This window comes from Siphateles boraxobius, unplaced genomic scaffold (genome assembly GCF_051911475.1).
Source record: "Siphateles boraxobius isolate OS27281-9 unplaced genomic scaffold, OSU_SipBor_1 130, whole genome shotgun sequence".
In the NCBI taxonomy this organism is placed as follows: Eukaryota; Metazoa; Chordata; class Actinopteri; order Cypriniformes; family Leuciscidae; genus Siphateles; species Siphateles boraxobius.
Window position 1 is genome coordinate 46,587,260 of NW_027508734.1, and position 17,981 is coordinate 46,605,240.

A 17,981-nucleotide genomic window follows, 5' to 3' on the forward strand; every position below is an offset into this window, starting at 1 on the left:
TATGCGGGAGACTCCCGGGACTTCCGGGATGTCTGTATTTTGTCTCGAGCATCAGGTTGTGCAATCAGTTCGCTCGCAACGTAAGTGATGGATTAAAATAGCGCTACCGCAGAAATAGGTTTAATTAAAACGGTGTTTACAAAGTGAAGCATTAAATACAAAGGCAGTTAATAACAGCAGCAGTAAAATATTGTTTTTTAGTCACTGTACTCAGTGGTTTTCAGCGAATGCTTGTGCACTAATGCATAATTTCTCCTGTCCTTTACTCAAGCCTGTTAGCTTGCTGGGTAACGTTACCTCCATTCCGTTCTCTTTTTATAGCATTTGTCTACTAAGTTTTAATTGTTTTTCAAACGCGATCTACTGCGGCTCTACATTCACACAATTGTTTTCAGTCTTTCTATATTTATTTAATCAATTTATCCTTATATTATATTCTTTTATATATTATATATATAATATATATTATATTCTTTATCCTGATATTCCTTATATATAATTAATTTTAAATAAAAATTAAATGAATTATATATTTTAGATGTTTTTAGTTTGTTTTTAGTTCAGATATTCACATCTGAACAACATGTCTGTGTAAATTTGTTTTAACAAAAATTGTGTTAAAACATATGTTGGATATCATTTTTTTAACAATAATCATGTTTGTCAACTTTCCATCAGCAATTATCATTAAAAACAATGCAAATATTGATATTAGTAAAACTCAATGTGTGGCTTTTGCACTTTTTAAAGTACGCTTTTACACATAAATACCCTGATTTACGGTTTTATTTAGTTATAATCAAAAAAAAAATCTAATTTAATTTCTATCCGATTAATCGATTAATCGAAAAAATAATCGTCCGATTAACCGATTATCAAAATAATCGTTAGTTGCAGCCCTACAGATGTCATCGCTCTGCTGCAGAATTTCAACGGCATCAACATTGATTCCATGTGATAATATTAGAGCTAGAGTATGATTACAACGAGTAGGTCCTGACACGTGTTGTCTAACTCCAATAGAGTTAAGAAGCCTTTATATGCCAATCCCAATGCATCTTTTTCGTTATCTACACGTATATTAAAATCACCAACAATTAGGGCTTTATCTGGACCCAGTACTAACTCTGATAGAAAGTCAGCAAATTCTTTGATAAAGTCTGTATGGTGCCCTGGTGGCCTGTATACAGTAGCCAGGACAAATCTCAAACGTGATTTATCATTTACACTAGATATTGTTACATTAAGCACCAACACTTTTGCACAAAACAAAAGAATTGTGTTTGAAACTAGACTTGTTAATTCTGAAAATATTACTATAAATTACAGCAACACCTCCCCCTTTGCCTTTCAAACAAGGTTCATGTTTATAACCGTAATCTTAGTTTTTATTAATTGTTAGTAATTGTTTGGTTTTAGTCAGGTTTCTGTCAAACCCAGCACATCTAGGTTATAGTCTGTGATCTTATCATTAACAATAGGTGCTTTTGAAGTAAGGGATCGAATATTCAGCAACCCAAGCTTTATCATCTGTTCATTTGTATTATATCTGTTTTTTATTTGTTGAAGATCAATTACATTTTTACCCTTAGATGGGTTTGGAATTTTTTGTATTTCCCAATCCGGGAAACAGACACAGTCTCTATATGATGATGTCTAGGTGAAAGAGTCTCTGTGTGATGGGATTTATCTGACCTCATTGACGTGAGACAGCTAGCAGATGCTCGGTTTAGCCAGTCTGTCTGCTTCCTGACCTGAGCCCAAATTCATGTTGGAGCTCTAAGAGGTTGTTGTGGCTGTGTGGCGTTATCATTGTCCTTGTGGGATTTGTAAACCGCATGTCCGTTCAGGTGCTGAAGTGAAGTCCTGTAGTCATTCATACTCTTGTCTAGTTGTGTGTGTGCCATTCAGGTTTAGTGGATTCACATAAACTCCAAAAGGATGATGGAGGGAGTAGTAGATATTGTCCTATAGCACTCTTTAACCAAGTTTGTTTGTGTGGTGGCCATCCTGTTGAAACAGTTGTCTCTGACTCCAGAAAAGATTGAAGTTGTTAATGAAGTTTACTCCTATTATATTGCAGGTTTTTTGTTTAAGCCCAAGCAACCCTGAAAACCTATTTGTTCCTCTTGCTGAGAGTGGTCCACTGATGAACGTCTGAACTTTCAGTCTTCTAAGTGTTTCAAAAACTTCATTGAAAGCCTTCTTGAGGAGTTCTGACTGCTTTATATGAATATCATTCTTCCCCACATGAATGATACGTCGATTTGCAGTCTTATGTTTAATCATAATGTTCTGAAGTTCCCTGTTGAGAAAGTGTTGCTTATGGAAGGCAGCACGTAGTTGTATCCCTGTTGCTAATGTTTCTATGGAGTCACCCACTATCAGAGTCCTGGGCTCTGCTGCGCTCTGAGCGGAGCGGCAGTTAGCATCGGTGTTAGCTACTGGCTGACTCTGTCTGGGTTCAACCCCATTCATCTTGTTTGGGGATTCCTCACCCACATTCATTAATACTTAAAGGGGTGGTAAAACACATTTTTTCAAAGGCTTGATTGTGTTTGTGGGGTGCACTGTAACATGTTCATGCTTCATTTAAAAAAAAAAATCATATATTTTACCTTTATTCTACACTGCTCTGTTCCTCCTTGTAAAAACAGTCTGATGGTTGCCGGGTTCTATGAAGCCAGTCCCTGAAAAATACGCAATGGGTTCAGATTGGTTAGCTGGCCCAGTGTGTTGTGATTCGCTAACTGACTAGTGCATGTTTTCCGGAAACTTCACGCCCCGTACCTTTACCGGTAGCCTAGTTTGTGCTTTGGTGTATTATAAACAATGGCGTCAATAAAACCATACCAATTTGAGCCCGAATCAGACCCAGAGAATGTTAGTGAAGATGATCGAGCAGAACCTGTTCAAGAACAGCTGTTAACCCTGAATTTGGTACTGGGGTCTATATGACCCCAATCGACTTTTCCTTAGTAAAAAAAAATGGTTCCCTTCATCTCAGTGGAATAAGATTTTGTTCATTTTTACCTACATTATCTATCTATACACACACAAAAAAACTAGGCTTGATTCGGTGGTTCTATAGGTACGTAAAAAAAAATTGTACACTTCTTGTCTTCGGAGTCAATATGACCCCACATAGAAATGAATGGGAAAATCGAAAAAAAAAAGTTTTTGTTTTTTTCATTTGTCAAAAAAAATTAATAAAACCAGAATAAATCTGAAACTTTCCATACCGCAATGTAGTCCTGGTACTAGAGCACAAATGCAATGTGGAACGAACATGATCACTTGCACACACACGTGCACGCGCACACAAACACACACACACAGGTGTGACTCCAATAGAAAGCATTTTTATTGAAATTGGCAAATAAAATCAATAATTCCTGCATAAATCTGAAAATTCTCACGCATAAATGAAGGCCTGGTACTAGATCACTAATACAATGTGGAATGAACATTATCACACACACATGTGCGCCCACACACACACAGACACAAATACACACACAGATAAAGAGAGGTGTGACTGCAATAGAGAGCATTTTTATAGATATTGGGAAATAAAATCAATAATTTCTGCATAAATCTAAAACCTTCACACACAAATGAGGGTATGCTATGAGAGCACAAATACAATATGGAAAGAACATGATTACACACAGATCACATACACACAGAGAAACACACAAACAAACAAACAGGTGCGACAGCAAAAGAGAGCATTTTTATAGAAATTGGGAAATAAAACCAATAATTCCAGCATGAATCTAAAAATGTTCACACATAAATGAAGGCCAGGCATTAGAGAAAAAAACAATGTGGAATGAGCATGATTGGACACACACACACATGCACGTGCGCACACACAAACACACACAGACACACAGGTGTGTTTACTCTTCACTCCTGTTCATATCTGCCTATAGCTGTTTGTTTTTTTGTTTTTATTTACTTTTTAAAAATTAATTTTTTATTCTAAAGTTAATAATTTTGTACATTTTGATTATTGAAATATGTAATTGCAATCAAGTATTTTCTTTTAGTGGTAACTTATGTGGCATTATTGCAAATTTATTTGGCATTACTACACATTTATATAGCACTATTGGACTAACAAGATACTTCAAAAGACCTCAAACAACAACAAAAATAATTCTAAACTTTGACAAAATACTGATTTAATGTATTTTAAACTTTTAAATATATATATGCATAACAACAGCTGTTATAAGAACAGGAAGTCACATCCAGAAAAATGAATGGATCTTTATGGGGCCTCTGCTGGATGCATATGGTAATTACAATTCCAGGCTAAAAATATATTATCTACAAAAAACAGCTAACCAGCAGATGGCAGAATTATGCATCTAACACCTATATCAATATCCAGAAACAATTCCTATTTAAATTTGATCATCATTAATGCGTTTTTTTTATAAAAAATTAATATTTCATACATATGCTAATGGTGTAGTGGAGGAATTCTGCAGTAAATAGGTAAAAAAGTACTTCATATCCCCCAAAACACAGCATTAATGAATAGATGAGAAGTAAACAAAAAAAATGATATGTTATTTGTATGATTAAAAATGTATATTTTTTGTACAATTACTCTATCAATTGTTGGGGTCATATGGACCCCAAAGCCAAGATTTGTAAACAGGAAACGAAGACAATACGTTTCAGAAAAGTTTGTTTTTTGTTGTCTCTTAACTTTTAGATATGCTGCTATTTAATTGTACTAATTATTATAGTATTACAAAAAAAATAAGCTTCATAAACAAGAATTTCATATAATCGTTCTAACAAATTATACTACAGTCCTCAAAGGGATTTTTTGTTTTTGTTAAGACTGCAGATCTATAGTGATCGTTACTGACTGTATGGCACGGTTACCTTTGTATTTTTAGAACGATTGTAGCCAAATATCTGTCGACAGAACTATTAACTATTAAGATTTGGGTAATAATTAACCATTGATCCCTAACTCCCGCGACCCTAGGAAGGCTGAACAAAGTGGACCTGTAATCCGGGCACTGATGAAAATAACAGCGTTTCGACTACATTGCGGCAGCAACAACACTCCTATACCACAATAACTCTTCTCCAACGCAATATCAAATGGCCTCGCCCCCCTTATTTCGTGTTCTCGGAGGAGGGGATTATTGGGGTTACTGACGTCAGCAACCCTGGAGGAATGTTGTGTAGTCCCTACCGGCTGTTTGCTGTTGTCCCTAGAAATTGATTTCTTTAAAAGCAAATGTCTCCGTTTGCTTTGAACTTTGAGCGCTGTAACTTTGCAGATGCTGTTTATGCTCAAACAGCAACATTACACACTAACTAAAGTTAGAAAAGTGAAATCGTGTTTCACCACCCATTTAAAATCTGTTCTCAAGATTTACAAGTAAAACTCGAAAAATTGGAATATCGTGCAAAAGTTATAATTTTAGAACCTCAAATTCAAAATCTCAGAAAATTAGAATATTACATGAAATTAATAAAAAAAGGATTTTAACCCTCTGAGGTCGACAAACGCGCCGGCGCGTTTTGCTCGATTTTTTTTCACATAGCAGGAAAATAGACTTAAAATACTCTGTCATTTTGGGTCATACAGACTTAAGAAATATAAAAAATAATGAATGTCTACTTTTTTATGTGTCCACTAACAATCGAAATAAAACATTGAGCTTTTGTAAAATAAAGAAAATAAAACGGGTGTGCTTTATGTCTCTCCGTTAACCTTTATTTCTGGAGCATGTCTCTAAACTTAACCCTCTGAGGTCTGAGGCGTTTTCTGGGTCCTGGAGGTGTTCTGACATGCTCTGACACTTGTGCTTATTTCTGTTACTTGTGACATTTTCATGGCTAAAGTCTTATTACATTGTATTCAGCACAAACTCTGCTACAGTAATATGTCAGCAGCATGTATGTAAAAGTTTAGAGTTTTAAGATAATAATGTTTATGCGTGGTTTGTGAAAAAACAAAAAACAAATGACACTGAAATAAGGTCATAAAACCCATAGTGATTATTTCTTCACAAGACTTTTGAAAATTTGTATCACGTAGCCAAGAATATTTGCTCCAAAACTATGTGAAAATCATCCTGCATACTCATTTAGATGAGACAATATATTGATTTAAAATTTGTATGACGTGTTTTGTGTGAGATAGCTTTATGCGTGGAGGCGTGATCTCTCATTAATATGAATGCATTTTACACCTGAGAAATACAAAGACCCTCCCCTAATGGCCCTATCAGGTGCTATCAGGCCTGATCATTATGAGGAGCCTTGCACAAAGAATGAGGAGAAATTAAAAAAAGAATGGCTTTTAGATTGTCTGGATTTATTTACAACACAACATAATCCAAAGATACACAACAAAGGAAGAAAGCACATGATAACACACTGATCTAAAGAAAAAGACTGAAACAGTCACACACCTTTGTGCCATTCCTGAAACATAGTAGCCTACATACCTGGCATGTCCAAGGTGTTTGACTTTTCATTTTACCATGTTCATGTACAGAGACTCATGTGAATGTTGAAGTCAGCAGGACTTATCCAGTGGCATCTGGTCCCTTTCTAAAAAATAAATAAATAAACACCTGTAAACATGTTGATATCAAGACAAACTATAGGGCTGCACGATTCTGGGAATACATTTTAGATTTTTCACTATCACACACACACACACATATATATATATATATATATATATATATATATATATATATATATATATATATATATACACACACACCCACTGCCGTTCAAAAGTTTGGGGTCGGTATGATTTTTAATGTTTTTAAAAGGAAGTCACAAAGGCTGCATTTATTTGATTAAAAATACAAAACAAACCCAGTAATATTGTGAAATAATATTTCAATGTAAATCATTTGTTTTCTATGTAAATATATAGTAAATGATTTGATGCTTAAGAAACATTTTTCATTATCATCAATGTTGAAAACAGTTATTTACATTTTTATTTCAGGATTCTATGATGAATAGAAAGTTCAAAAGAACAGCATTTATCTGAAAAATAATCTTTTGTAACATTAAACTCTACCGTTCAAAACTTTGGGGTCAGTAAGAATTTTTATTTTATTTTTGGGGGGAAATAGATAAAATGGATCAATACTTTTATTCATCAAGGAGGAATTAAATTGATCAAAAGTGACAGTAAAGACATTTATAATGTTACAAAAGATTCTATTTCAAATAAATGCTGTTGTTTTTAACTTTATGTTCATCAAAGAATTCTAAAAAAAAAAAGGTACACAAGTGTTTTCAACATTGATAATAATCATAAATGTTTCTTGAGCATCACATCATCATATTGTACTGATTTCTGAAGGATCATGTGACACTGAAGACTGGAGTAATGATGCTGAAAATTCAGCTTTGATCACAGGAATAAATTACGCTTTTTACTATACGTATATTCACATAGAAAATAGCTGTTTCACATTGAAATAATATTTTACAATATTACTGGGTTTGTTTTGTATTTTTAATCAAATAAATACAGCCTTGGTGAGCATAAGTGACTTCTTTTAAAAACATTAAAAATCTTACCAACCCCAAACTTTTGAACGGCAGTGTATACATGTATATGTATTTTGTAAATATATATATACGAACACCTAGTTTGTTGTGCCTTGTATATAGGCATGTGTAGGGCTGCATAAAATAATAACAATAGCCTAGATAGCAGGCAACCTATAAATCGTTCACTTCAGAAAATGATCACTTCAGTAACACTACACTAGACAAACATATATTGTTTATCATATGTTACTTCAAATATTTCTATTCGTTATGAAACGAGATGAGTTTAGCGTGAAGCCTAATGTGTGGCATGTTTTGCTAGTTTTCAAACACGCAGCGTGACTCAGACCCAAACTCAGCGCGTGCAGCGATCGAGCCACTCCAAACTATGAAACATTATTGTTACACTATACATCTACGTTTGAGCAGATATCCACAAACACAGTATTTAACAGTAAACACAGGTCTAAACATTAAAATATTCACCATATTAGAATAAACACTCATACTAGCATACTTGTATCTCATTTCATAACATTTTAGGCTGGCACCAGTTTAGTAGCTACAATGTAAAGTTTATGCAACAATAGAACACTTACTATTATGTCTCTTAACTTAGAAATTGTTCTCATAATCAAAATGTCTTCTTTTGAGGTAAATCCAAGGTAAATCCACAGCACAAACAGTCTTCCAAACTGATGAAAAGTAGAGAAATACTGGAGTCGCTGATTCTTTGTTTCGAGCTGATGAGCGCGTTAACAGCTCTGCGTTCCTTCACGTGGATCATTTGAATGAGAACAGCTTGCGCTTGTGGGGGTGTGGTCTAATTAAAGTTAATGAGCTTGGGCTGGAGAAACTGTACATGTCGTTGATTTCATACGGATTTCTTAAACCGAGAATATTTGTTTTTGATATGATTTACTTCATTTAAAAAAGGAGACTTCAAGCTTTGTAAAGACATTACTTTCATGTGTAGGTGGCAAGTATTGGCTAAGTTACAGATAATTATCTGTCGCGTTTCAGAATGAACTTCACATTGAGAGAGAAGACAGAACGTGCATCGTTTTTTTTCTTTATTTTACGAAAAACACAACTTTTTGTTTTTATTATTAGTGTACCCAAAAAAAAGAAGACATTTAAGAGTTTTTAATGATGTATAACACTTGCCTGTATGACAAACATTGACGGAGTTATTTGAGTTTCTTTTGCACTAATAAAAAAAAAAGTGGGACTATTGCGCGGGCGCGATATCCGACCCCAGGGGGTTAAACAAAGCTCAGCGAATACTATTCACCCAGGCATGAGCAATATATCTTTATAATCATTTAAGTGTGTACTTTTAAAATATCTAGTTCAAAACTAAAATAAATAGTCTCTGTTTATGTAATCTATAAAAAAGAGAGAGGTGTCAGCCATTCTCATTAACATCCTCTCATTCTCTCAGCTCATTATTCTGCTAATGTGACGCCCATGGAGAGCGCGCGCTATTCAAACGCAAATGTCTGAGGCAACACATGCAAACATGTCAACGCCCCTCATAAACTCGATAACACACCAAATTTAATCATCAGATTAATGTACTATTTCATCTTGCGAGGCTATGAGGAATAATCCTGGGACATTTACCTCAGAACATGTGCTGGTTTATTTTCATTTCGAGGAGAAACGGATCTAGCCGAGAATTGTGAATAGTACGTTTTTTATTCTTGTGCTTTGTTCTAATCGCGATATGGAATAGTGTCTGTAAACTCAAAAAGACTGTTTAAATTTTAATCGCGTTTCTGTGTGTGAATGAATTAAGGGCACATATGGGCGCTGTTGTTTATGTTACAGATGAAATATCCAGACATCCCAAGTCTCCCGCATATTGTAAGCAGCTCCCTGATGCCCGCAAATTAGTTAAAATCTCCCAGAATCTAGAGCTTGCAAGCTCCAAACCGTGTAGTGCGCGCTCAGCATAGGGAGAGAGCGAGAGACCTTGCGTGTGTGTGTGTGCATGTGTGCCTCTTGAAGCGCGTGTAAACCCATCGTGTGGTACCCGGTGGGGTCTTCTGCTGTTGTAGCCCATCCGCCTCAAGGTTGTGCGTGTTGTGGCTTCACAAATGCTTTGCTGCATACCTCGGTTGTAACGAGTGGTTATTTCAGTAAAAGTTGCTCTTCTATCAGCTTATATCAGTCGGCCCATTCTCCTCTGACCTCTAGCATCAACAAGGAATTTTCGCCCACAGGAGTGCCGCTTACTGGATGTTTTTCCCTTTTCACACCATTCTTTGTAAACCCTAGAAATGGTTGTGCGTGAAAATCCCAGTAACTGAGCAGATTGTGAAATACACAGACCGGCCCGTCTGGGACCAACAACCATGCCACGCTCAAAATTGCTTAAATCACCTTTCTTTCCCATTCTGACATTCAATTTGGAGTTCAGGAGATTGTCTTGACCAGGACCACACCCCTAAATGCATTGAAGCGACTGCCATGTGATTGGTTGATTACATAATTGCATTAATGAGAAATTGAACAGGTGTTCCTAATAATCCTTTAGGTGAGTGTATATACACTGCCGTTCAAAAGTTTGGGGTCGGTACGATTTTTAATGTTTTAAAAATATTTCACTTATGCTCACCTTTGCTGTATTTATTTCATTAAAAATACAACAAAAACAGTAATATAGTGAAATATTAATACAATTTAAAATAACTGTTTTCGATTTTAATATATTTTAAAATATTATTTATTCCTGTAATCAAAGCTGAATTTTCAGCATCATTACTCCAGTCTTCAGTGTCACAAGATCCTTCAGAAATCATTCTAATATGATGATTTGATGTTCAAGAAACATTTATGATTATGATCAATGTTGAAAACAGTTTTGTACCCTTTTTTTAGGATTCTTTGATGAACATAAAGTTAAAAACAACAGCATTTATTTGAAATAGAATCTTTTATAACATTATAAATGTCTTTACTGTCACTTTTGATGATCAATTTAATTCCTCCTTGACGAATAAAAGTATTGATTTATTTTATTTATTTCCCCCAAAAAATAAAATAAAAATACTTACTTACCCTAAAGTTTTGAACGGCAGTGTTTAATGTTACAAAAGATTCTATTTCAGATAAATGCTGTTCTTTTGAACTTTCTATTTTCCAAAGAATCCTGAAATAAAAATGTAAATAACTGTTTTCAACATTGATAATAATGAGAAATGTTTCTTGAGCATCAAATCATCATATTAGAATGATTTTTGACACTGAAGACTGGAGTAATGATGCTGAAAATTCAACTTTAAAATCACAGGAATAAATTATATTTTTAAATATATTAAAATCGAAAACAGTTATTTTAAATTGTAATAATATTTTACAATATTACTGAGTTTTTGTTGTATTTTTAATTAAATAAATAAAGCATTGGTGAGCATAGGTGTCTTCTTTTAAAAACATTAAAAATCGTACCTACCCCAAACTTTTGAATGGCAGTGTGTATTTATTTATTTATTTATTTACTTACTTTTTCTTCCTCACATTCTTTCTTGTGTGACACACCTGAATGAAATGTTCATTTTGGAGTAGGGGTTGGACCATTCACGCCCACACGCATATTGCCTTTCCAAACAAAAAGTGTTTTACAAAATTTAAATCAATGTATTGTTTTATGTGAATGATTAGGCTGGGTGATTTTCAGATCATTTTGAAGCAAAAACTCTAGGCCACAACATCCATTAGTCAAAAGAATTGTGGACACATATTTAGCATGTGTTTTGTTTCAGAAACTTACATTTTTAGTTTTATCAATAACCATGCATAAACAATATTCTCTTTAAAAAATACCAACATGTACATACATGTTGCTCACATATTATGGTAGCCCTGTTTGGGCTAAATATAGTGTAATTACACCTTTGCCATTAATATGTTTATAAGCAACTGTAAAAAGCACAAATGTCAGGGCATGTCAAAACATCTCAGGGACCCCAAAAACACCTTAGACCCCAGAGGGTTAAATACAGAAATGTCAGCCCTCTGAAAAGTATAATCATGCATATGTATATAGTTATATATACTAAATATATTAGTTTCACCTTTTAATTTGAATTACTGAAATACATTAACTGTTGCACGATATTCAAATTTTTCGAGTTTCACCTGTATAGGTGGAGGTATGAAACCAGTGTTTGCAATCTTTGTTGTAGCTGTATCTGGGGTAGAGTATGCTAATGCGGCAATATGTGGTGCTCGGGACAATCTGATGTCTCGAGTGCCTTTGGGTCTCGCTCCCTGTTTGTGCCATCGATTAGTATGACGATCAGTTACGGCTTGTTTCTCTACACTCAGTATGGCCTGTCCAGGAGTACTAGATTCATGGGACTCAACGGCTGTATGCTGAGGGTGTTCATGACTAAGCTCTGCTGTGTGTTCCATCTGGTTTGATAGTTCTGCAAGTAACTTTGTTTGAAGAACTGCAGTTTGTGCAGCAAGTAGATTTTTGAAACAGAAGAGGCATTTTCTCTCTTATGCTTTTGAATGTAGGCAGTTGTATTTTCCCTTCCCCGGAATGTAAGCTAATGGCTTTCAGTGGGAGGCTGGTTGGGAAAATAAATCGCTTTTTTGTAGTAATCCAAGCTTTGTCGTTTGAGCACTTTTCTAATTTGCTGAAGTTAAAATTAGGAGATAAAAGGAGATAAAATATAAAAACGATAGAGCAAAGCGCAGATCAGTTCGCAAGAGCATCCAAGGAAGTAGCTGATTAGGTAAAATAGCTTATTTCTCTGGATTTAAACAATGTTGGAAACATTTAGGATAATGTAAGTACACAAGTCAACAAAATATATAACCGTTTTAGTGGTATTTGGATATTTTAATCAAAAAAATCGTACATATTGTGCCTTTTAATTAAATTAATGCGTTAAATCAACAGCCCTAATTCAGGGAAGACAATTAGACTACATTTTATTTGCTGGGGAGCGGTAAGGGACCTAAATAATGAGTAGGGGGCACTGGCCCACAAAGATTGAGAACTACTGCACTACATCAAAAAATTCGAAACACTGCATCAAGAGCACGTAGTTGGGGTAATGTAACATTCTCATTTTCCACTAGATATTTTCCCCTACATCTCATCAGCAATTTCGATTTTGGCATGCTCTGCAGCAGCTGACCACAAAGGAGCGAATGTACAGTGACGTGACATAACTGCCAAATTCAAACTGTGCTTTCGCGCTATGGCTGGCGCTGAGCCAAAGTTGGACACGTTCAGCGCCAGTGTTAATTTTGGCAGCCATTTTTGATTTAGTCTTAGTCTTCATCTTTAGACGAAAATGCTTATTGGTTTGTCACATTTTAGTCTAGTTTTAGTTGGCAAAGTCTTTTGCAATTTTCTAATCATTAAATCTCACGATTCATTCAAAGCCACAGATTCTTTCACGAATCACCTCTGTTTGCTACAGTTCTGCTGTGGCTTTCGTTTTGAAATAGAGCAATAAGCCTCCTTAAATACTCTTTTAAATGTAGTACATCACTTAATGTTACCCTTTTGTTTTTTTTAACTGTTGTATAAAATCAATTCACATTTGAAATTGTGTGGATATTGAGGAAACATTGCATTCTTGCTCGTATAATATGATCAATATTAAAAACACTACTGGATATCAGCCTGCATTTTGATCGCAGATCAACGATTAAAAAATAATAATAATAATTTTTGATCGCAGATTTAGTCTGAGAAAATCTCAAATGAAGATCGCTGAACTCCAGTTTACTTGTCTGTGTTTTCAGATCATCCGCGCTTCTTCAGCAGTGTAGAGAGAGTGCGTGCGCACGCGCATAGTTGCTAGATATTATTGAAAAGACCAGGTAGAAAACAGCAGGATCTTTTAACAGAAAAACTCTTACTGGGGGTTTAAATTATTGACATCTGAGTAAGCATGAACGTTTGTAACACGTCTGTAATGTGTTGTCTCCTCCTTTATTCGACAAAAACAATTGGTTTTGGTCAAGTTTTTTTTTTTTTTTAAACACATTTCAGTTTCGTCTTTTTTCTTAAACGATATTGCATGTGTTGATATAGTCACATTTATCATTTAATGACGTGGGTGTCTGTCATCGTCTTGTCTTAGTCACGGAAAAAAGGATTGTCAACGGAAATTTTTCGTCATAGTTTTCGTTAATGAAATTAACACTGCTCAGCGCTTGTCATATATCACAACTATTTTTACACAGTTTTTAACCGCGATGTCGGCTCAACATCGTGATGTCTGTCAGCCATCGCGATGGACGATGGCATCGTCTATTGGCCCAACCCTATTTTGCCTATTCTTCCTCAGAATCACATCTTTGTGCTGGGTCCAGCCTGAGGACTCACATCACAGACAATGATGTCCCTTGCTAGGCAATGGGAATAACCCTCTGGTGTGCCAGAGCTTGCTTGACAACACTCAAGATCTTGCTCTTTCTCGTCCTCATCCTCTTTCTCCTCGTCCATCACCTCTTAGATGTACCGTTCCTCCTCTCCCTCTCAGATTGTTTCATCCATTGTTCGTCTCAACGTCAGTGCACCTGTGTACTCTGAACTGGCTTGATGTTGTACAGTTGTTTTAATCACATCATTAGTGTTTGTGTGTAAACAATGACAACTGTGTTGTAGTTGTTTGACTTTTCATTTCCAGCGCAGTGCAAAATGTTTTAGTGAGTGAGAATGTGTTTAGAGTTTTGCAAAAAGAGTGCATGAGAATTGCAAATAGTGTCTAACTGAACTTGTTGGAGGTTTTGCCTAAAGAGTGATTTGACAAACATGTTTAGGCCACTGAGCATTTGATCCAGAGAATGGGATTTAGTGTTTCAGCAATTGAGAAAAATGGTAATATCTAACCCATCCCAGTATTAAATGCATTATTTGTAACTATTTTATCTGTTAAATCTTATTCACCTTAACCCAATCACACCAGAGCGTCAAGTTTCTGATCAGTTAAAAGAGCTGCTCCCTACTGCTGGTCTTTCGAGCAAGAAGATCAAGGCTGACTCCAGTTCTGACGAAGACATCTACATTCTTCATGTGTGTAACATGGGAATATTTATAAATTAATTTATTTTATAAAAAGACAATTCTTGAAAATTTCTTAAGAGGGTTTTTTTTTTTTCCTCATTGTTTTCTAGGTACGGGGCAAGGAACGTTTCGAAATGATGAAGACTATAAACGCTAGTTTGGAGCTTATGCACATGATGCCTGTTGCTGACCAAGAAAAGTACAGGCAAAACCGGTATGACTCCTGAAAGCCATTTTGTTGGTCTCTGCTTGTGTTCCTTAATTTTTACATGCCAAATAAGTAGCTTTTATTTTTTACTATTTTAATCTCTCTTCTAGACAGACACGCCTCTCAACATGATCAATCCTGTCTGCAGCCTGAAGAGTGGCAAAAAATCTTAAAAGATTCCAAATACATGGCTTTTAAAAATGTTATTTTCTATGCACAAAAAAATCAGTGTTCTCCTTCTAGTTGTTCATTGGGTAACCTGATTTTTTTTTAGATGCAAAGTTTCAAACATTCTGTATTTCATAATTTTTTTTTACATGCTCAATATATATATATATATATATATATATATATATATTTTTTTTTTTTTTTTTAATTTTCTTATTAGTATTGAAATAAATGTTTTTTAATTTGACTTCTCCTCATCTGTTGTGTACCTTACCTTATTCCAGTGTCACCAGTTTTTGCATGTTTATTCACACATGCAAAAGCTTTACTACTTTACTTCTATTTACTTTCGTAATCTTTTGTAAAACCAGCAAGGATATATTTGTAAAAAATAAGAGATTAATGTTGAGTTTGTGATCGCATAGATCTGAAGCGAACAAAAACTGTTACTTAACCCTCTACCGCACGCATTATGATAGACCTATAGAAAAAAATATTTGACTCTTTATATTTTCTTAGAATGGCTTAACTTGAAGTGCTGTAAAATTGTTTTTTGATTTTTTTAAAATTTTAAGGTCCTTTATGATATGTTGTCATACGGCAACAACGTACAACAGTGGATTTTTTTTTAGAAAAAAAAAAAGCCATTTAAATTAGATTTTTTTTCCGTAATAGCCTACAAATGCATTGGCAGTATGACAAGCCGTTTTAACTTTTATTCATTTCCAGGATACTAATTCTTAATATCAACAATTACATTTTTACTAGGTAAAATGATAGTTATTGATATAAGGAATTAGATTTCTACTATAACAATGGCAATTTTTGATATCAATAATTTAATTTTCACTAGTGACAATGTTAATTTCTGATATCATGAATGTGATTGTTACTAGTAAGAATTTTAGACATTTTAGATATCTAAAATAATATTGATATCAGATTTTCAGATATCAAAAATGATTTTTTTACTGGGAGCAATTCAATTGTTGATATCAAGAATAGACATTTCAACTAGTGACATTTGAATTATTGATATCAGGAATTCACATATTTACTAACAAAGAAATGATTGATATCAAAATTATATTTCTACTAGTAAGAAATCAATTATTGATATCAACAATTGATTTTGAATGGCAGCCTATGGTGACATTTTAGTGAAAATACAATTATGGATATCAAGAATTCATATCCTGGAAATGAATAAAAGTTCAAACAGCTTTCCATATTGGCAGTCCTTAACCTATGACTAATCAACATTATATCACTAGCATTAATGTTGTTATTGCTACAGCTAAAGAGATTGCAGCTGACCTGTCTAGCTAGCTAAACTATTGCAATAATGTCATTCAACTATTGCACAGTGTTGCCGCTTGGCAACACAGACATTTGATCGATTTACCAAAAACTGATTTCATAAAAACCTTTTTTTTGGTGAATGTCATCATAACTTAACTGAGGTGATGTTTTGATTTTTTTGTGTATGTGATATGGGATGGTCCTTGTTTGTTACTGACGTTCTAGATTGCTTTCAGTAACTCCCCACAAGAGACGGCAGTCTGTCAAAAATAGCGCCACAGAAAAAAATTGCATGTCATGTGACTTAACCAAAGCACATCATTGGCTAAACTAAGGTCTTCTCATTCCAACAAAAAAACACTAGAATGTTTTCTTAAAGAAACATTGGCAATGAAATGAACACAAAGAGTATGTTGCCATATGGCAACACCATGCGGTAGAGGGTTAACCCTGATACATCTAACTGCACAAATAGAAAAGGAATTTCAAAAGCCTTTTTATAATAGTTCTGTGAAAATATACAGTGGTGCTCAGAATTAATGGCACCCCTGGTAATTGAGATAAAAAATGGCTGTAAAAAATAAATCTGCATTGTTTATCCTTTTGATCTTTCTTTCAAAAAATTCGCATAAAAATCTAACCTGTCATTGAATTAAAAGAATTGAAAGTGGGGGGTAAATCACATTATGAAATAAATGCTTTTCTCCAAAACACGCTGGCCATAATTATTGGCTACCTGTTATTAAATACTTTTTGCAACCTCCTTTTGCCAAGTTAACAGCTCTGAGTTTTCTTCTATAATGCCTGATGAGTTTGGAGAACAACTGAAAAGAGATCAGAGATCATTCCTCCATACAGAATCTCTCCAGATCCTTCAGATTCATAAGTTCATGTTGGTGTTTCTTCTCTTCAGTTCACCCTACTCATTTTCTATAGGGTTCAGTTTAGGGGACTGGGACGGTCATGGCAGAAGCTTCATTTTGTGCTCAGTTGCCCATTTTTGTATTGATTTTGATGTTTGTTTTGGACCGTGTTCCTGATGGAAGATCCAACCACGACTCATAAGATTTCTAGCAGAGGCAGTCAGGTTTCGATCTTGTATCTGTTAGTATTTGCTAGAATCCATAATACCATGTATCTGAACAAGATCTCCAGGACCTCCAGCAAAAAAAAAATAGGCCCACAACATATAAGATCCAGCATTATATTTAACCATAGGCATGGGGTACTTTTTATCCCTGTTTGCACCAAACACATCTGGTGGGTTTGCTGCCAAAAAGCTGCCTTTTTTTTTTTTTTTTTCATCTGACCATAGAATCCAGTCACTTTTGAAGTTCCAATCGTGTCCGACAACTGAATATGCTGGAGTTTGTTTTTGGAGGAGCTAGGAGGATTTTTCTTGAAACCCTCCCAAACAACATGTGGTGATGTAGGGGTTGTTTGATATATTTTTTTTAGGCTTTCTGACCCCCAACCCTCAAGTAATCTCTGCAATTCTCCATCTGTGATCCTTTTTAGAGTCTTTGGCCAGTTAAACTTTCCTCCTTACCGTGCATTAAGACACACGTCTTCTTCCTGGCAGATTCGTAACATCTTTAGTTGATTGGAACTTCTTAATTATTGCACCGATGGTCAAAATGTGAATTTTCAATTCTTTAGCTATTTTCTTAAAGCCATTTTCTATTTTGTAATGCT

The 17,981-nt window shown here is 34.7% G+C and overlaps 1 protein-coding gene across 8 annotated transcripts in view; it reads left to right on the forward strand.

The window, feature by feature from the left end:
• Positions 1–15,153, forward strand: part of LOC143737758 (cellular tumor antigen p53-like) — a 138,676-nt gene extending 123,523 nt beyond the window's left edge. For 4 of the 8 annotated variants that reach the window (XM_077229612.1, XM_077229615.1, XM_077229617.1 and 1 more), the window contains 3 exons: positions 14,500–14,617; positions 14,719–14,822; positions 14,931–15,128. In XM_077229612.1, the coding sequence (XP_077085727.1) occupies positions 14,500–14,617; positions 14,719–14,822; positions 14,931–15,090 (382 nt within the window). In that variant the 3' untranslated portion in view covers positions 15,091–15,128. Of the gene's footprint in view, positions 1–14,499; positions 14,618–14,718; positions 14,823–14,926 lie in introns of all 8 variants that reach the window. The other 4 variants (XM_077229613.1, XM_077229616.1, XM_077229620.1 and 1 more) reach the window with 3 other exon arrangements.
• Positions 15,154–17,981: the final 2,828 nt, after the last annotated feature.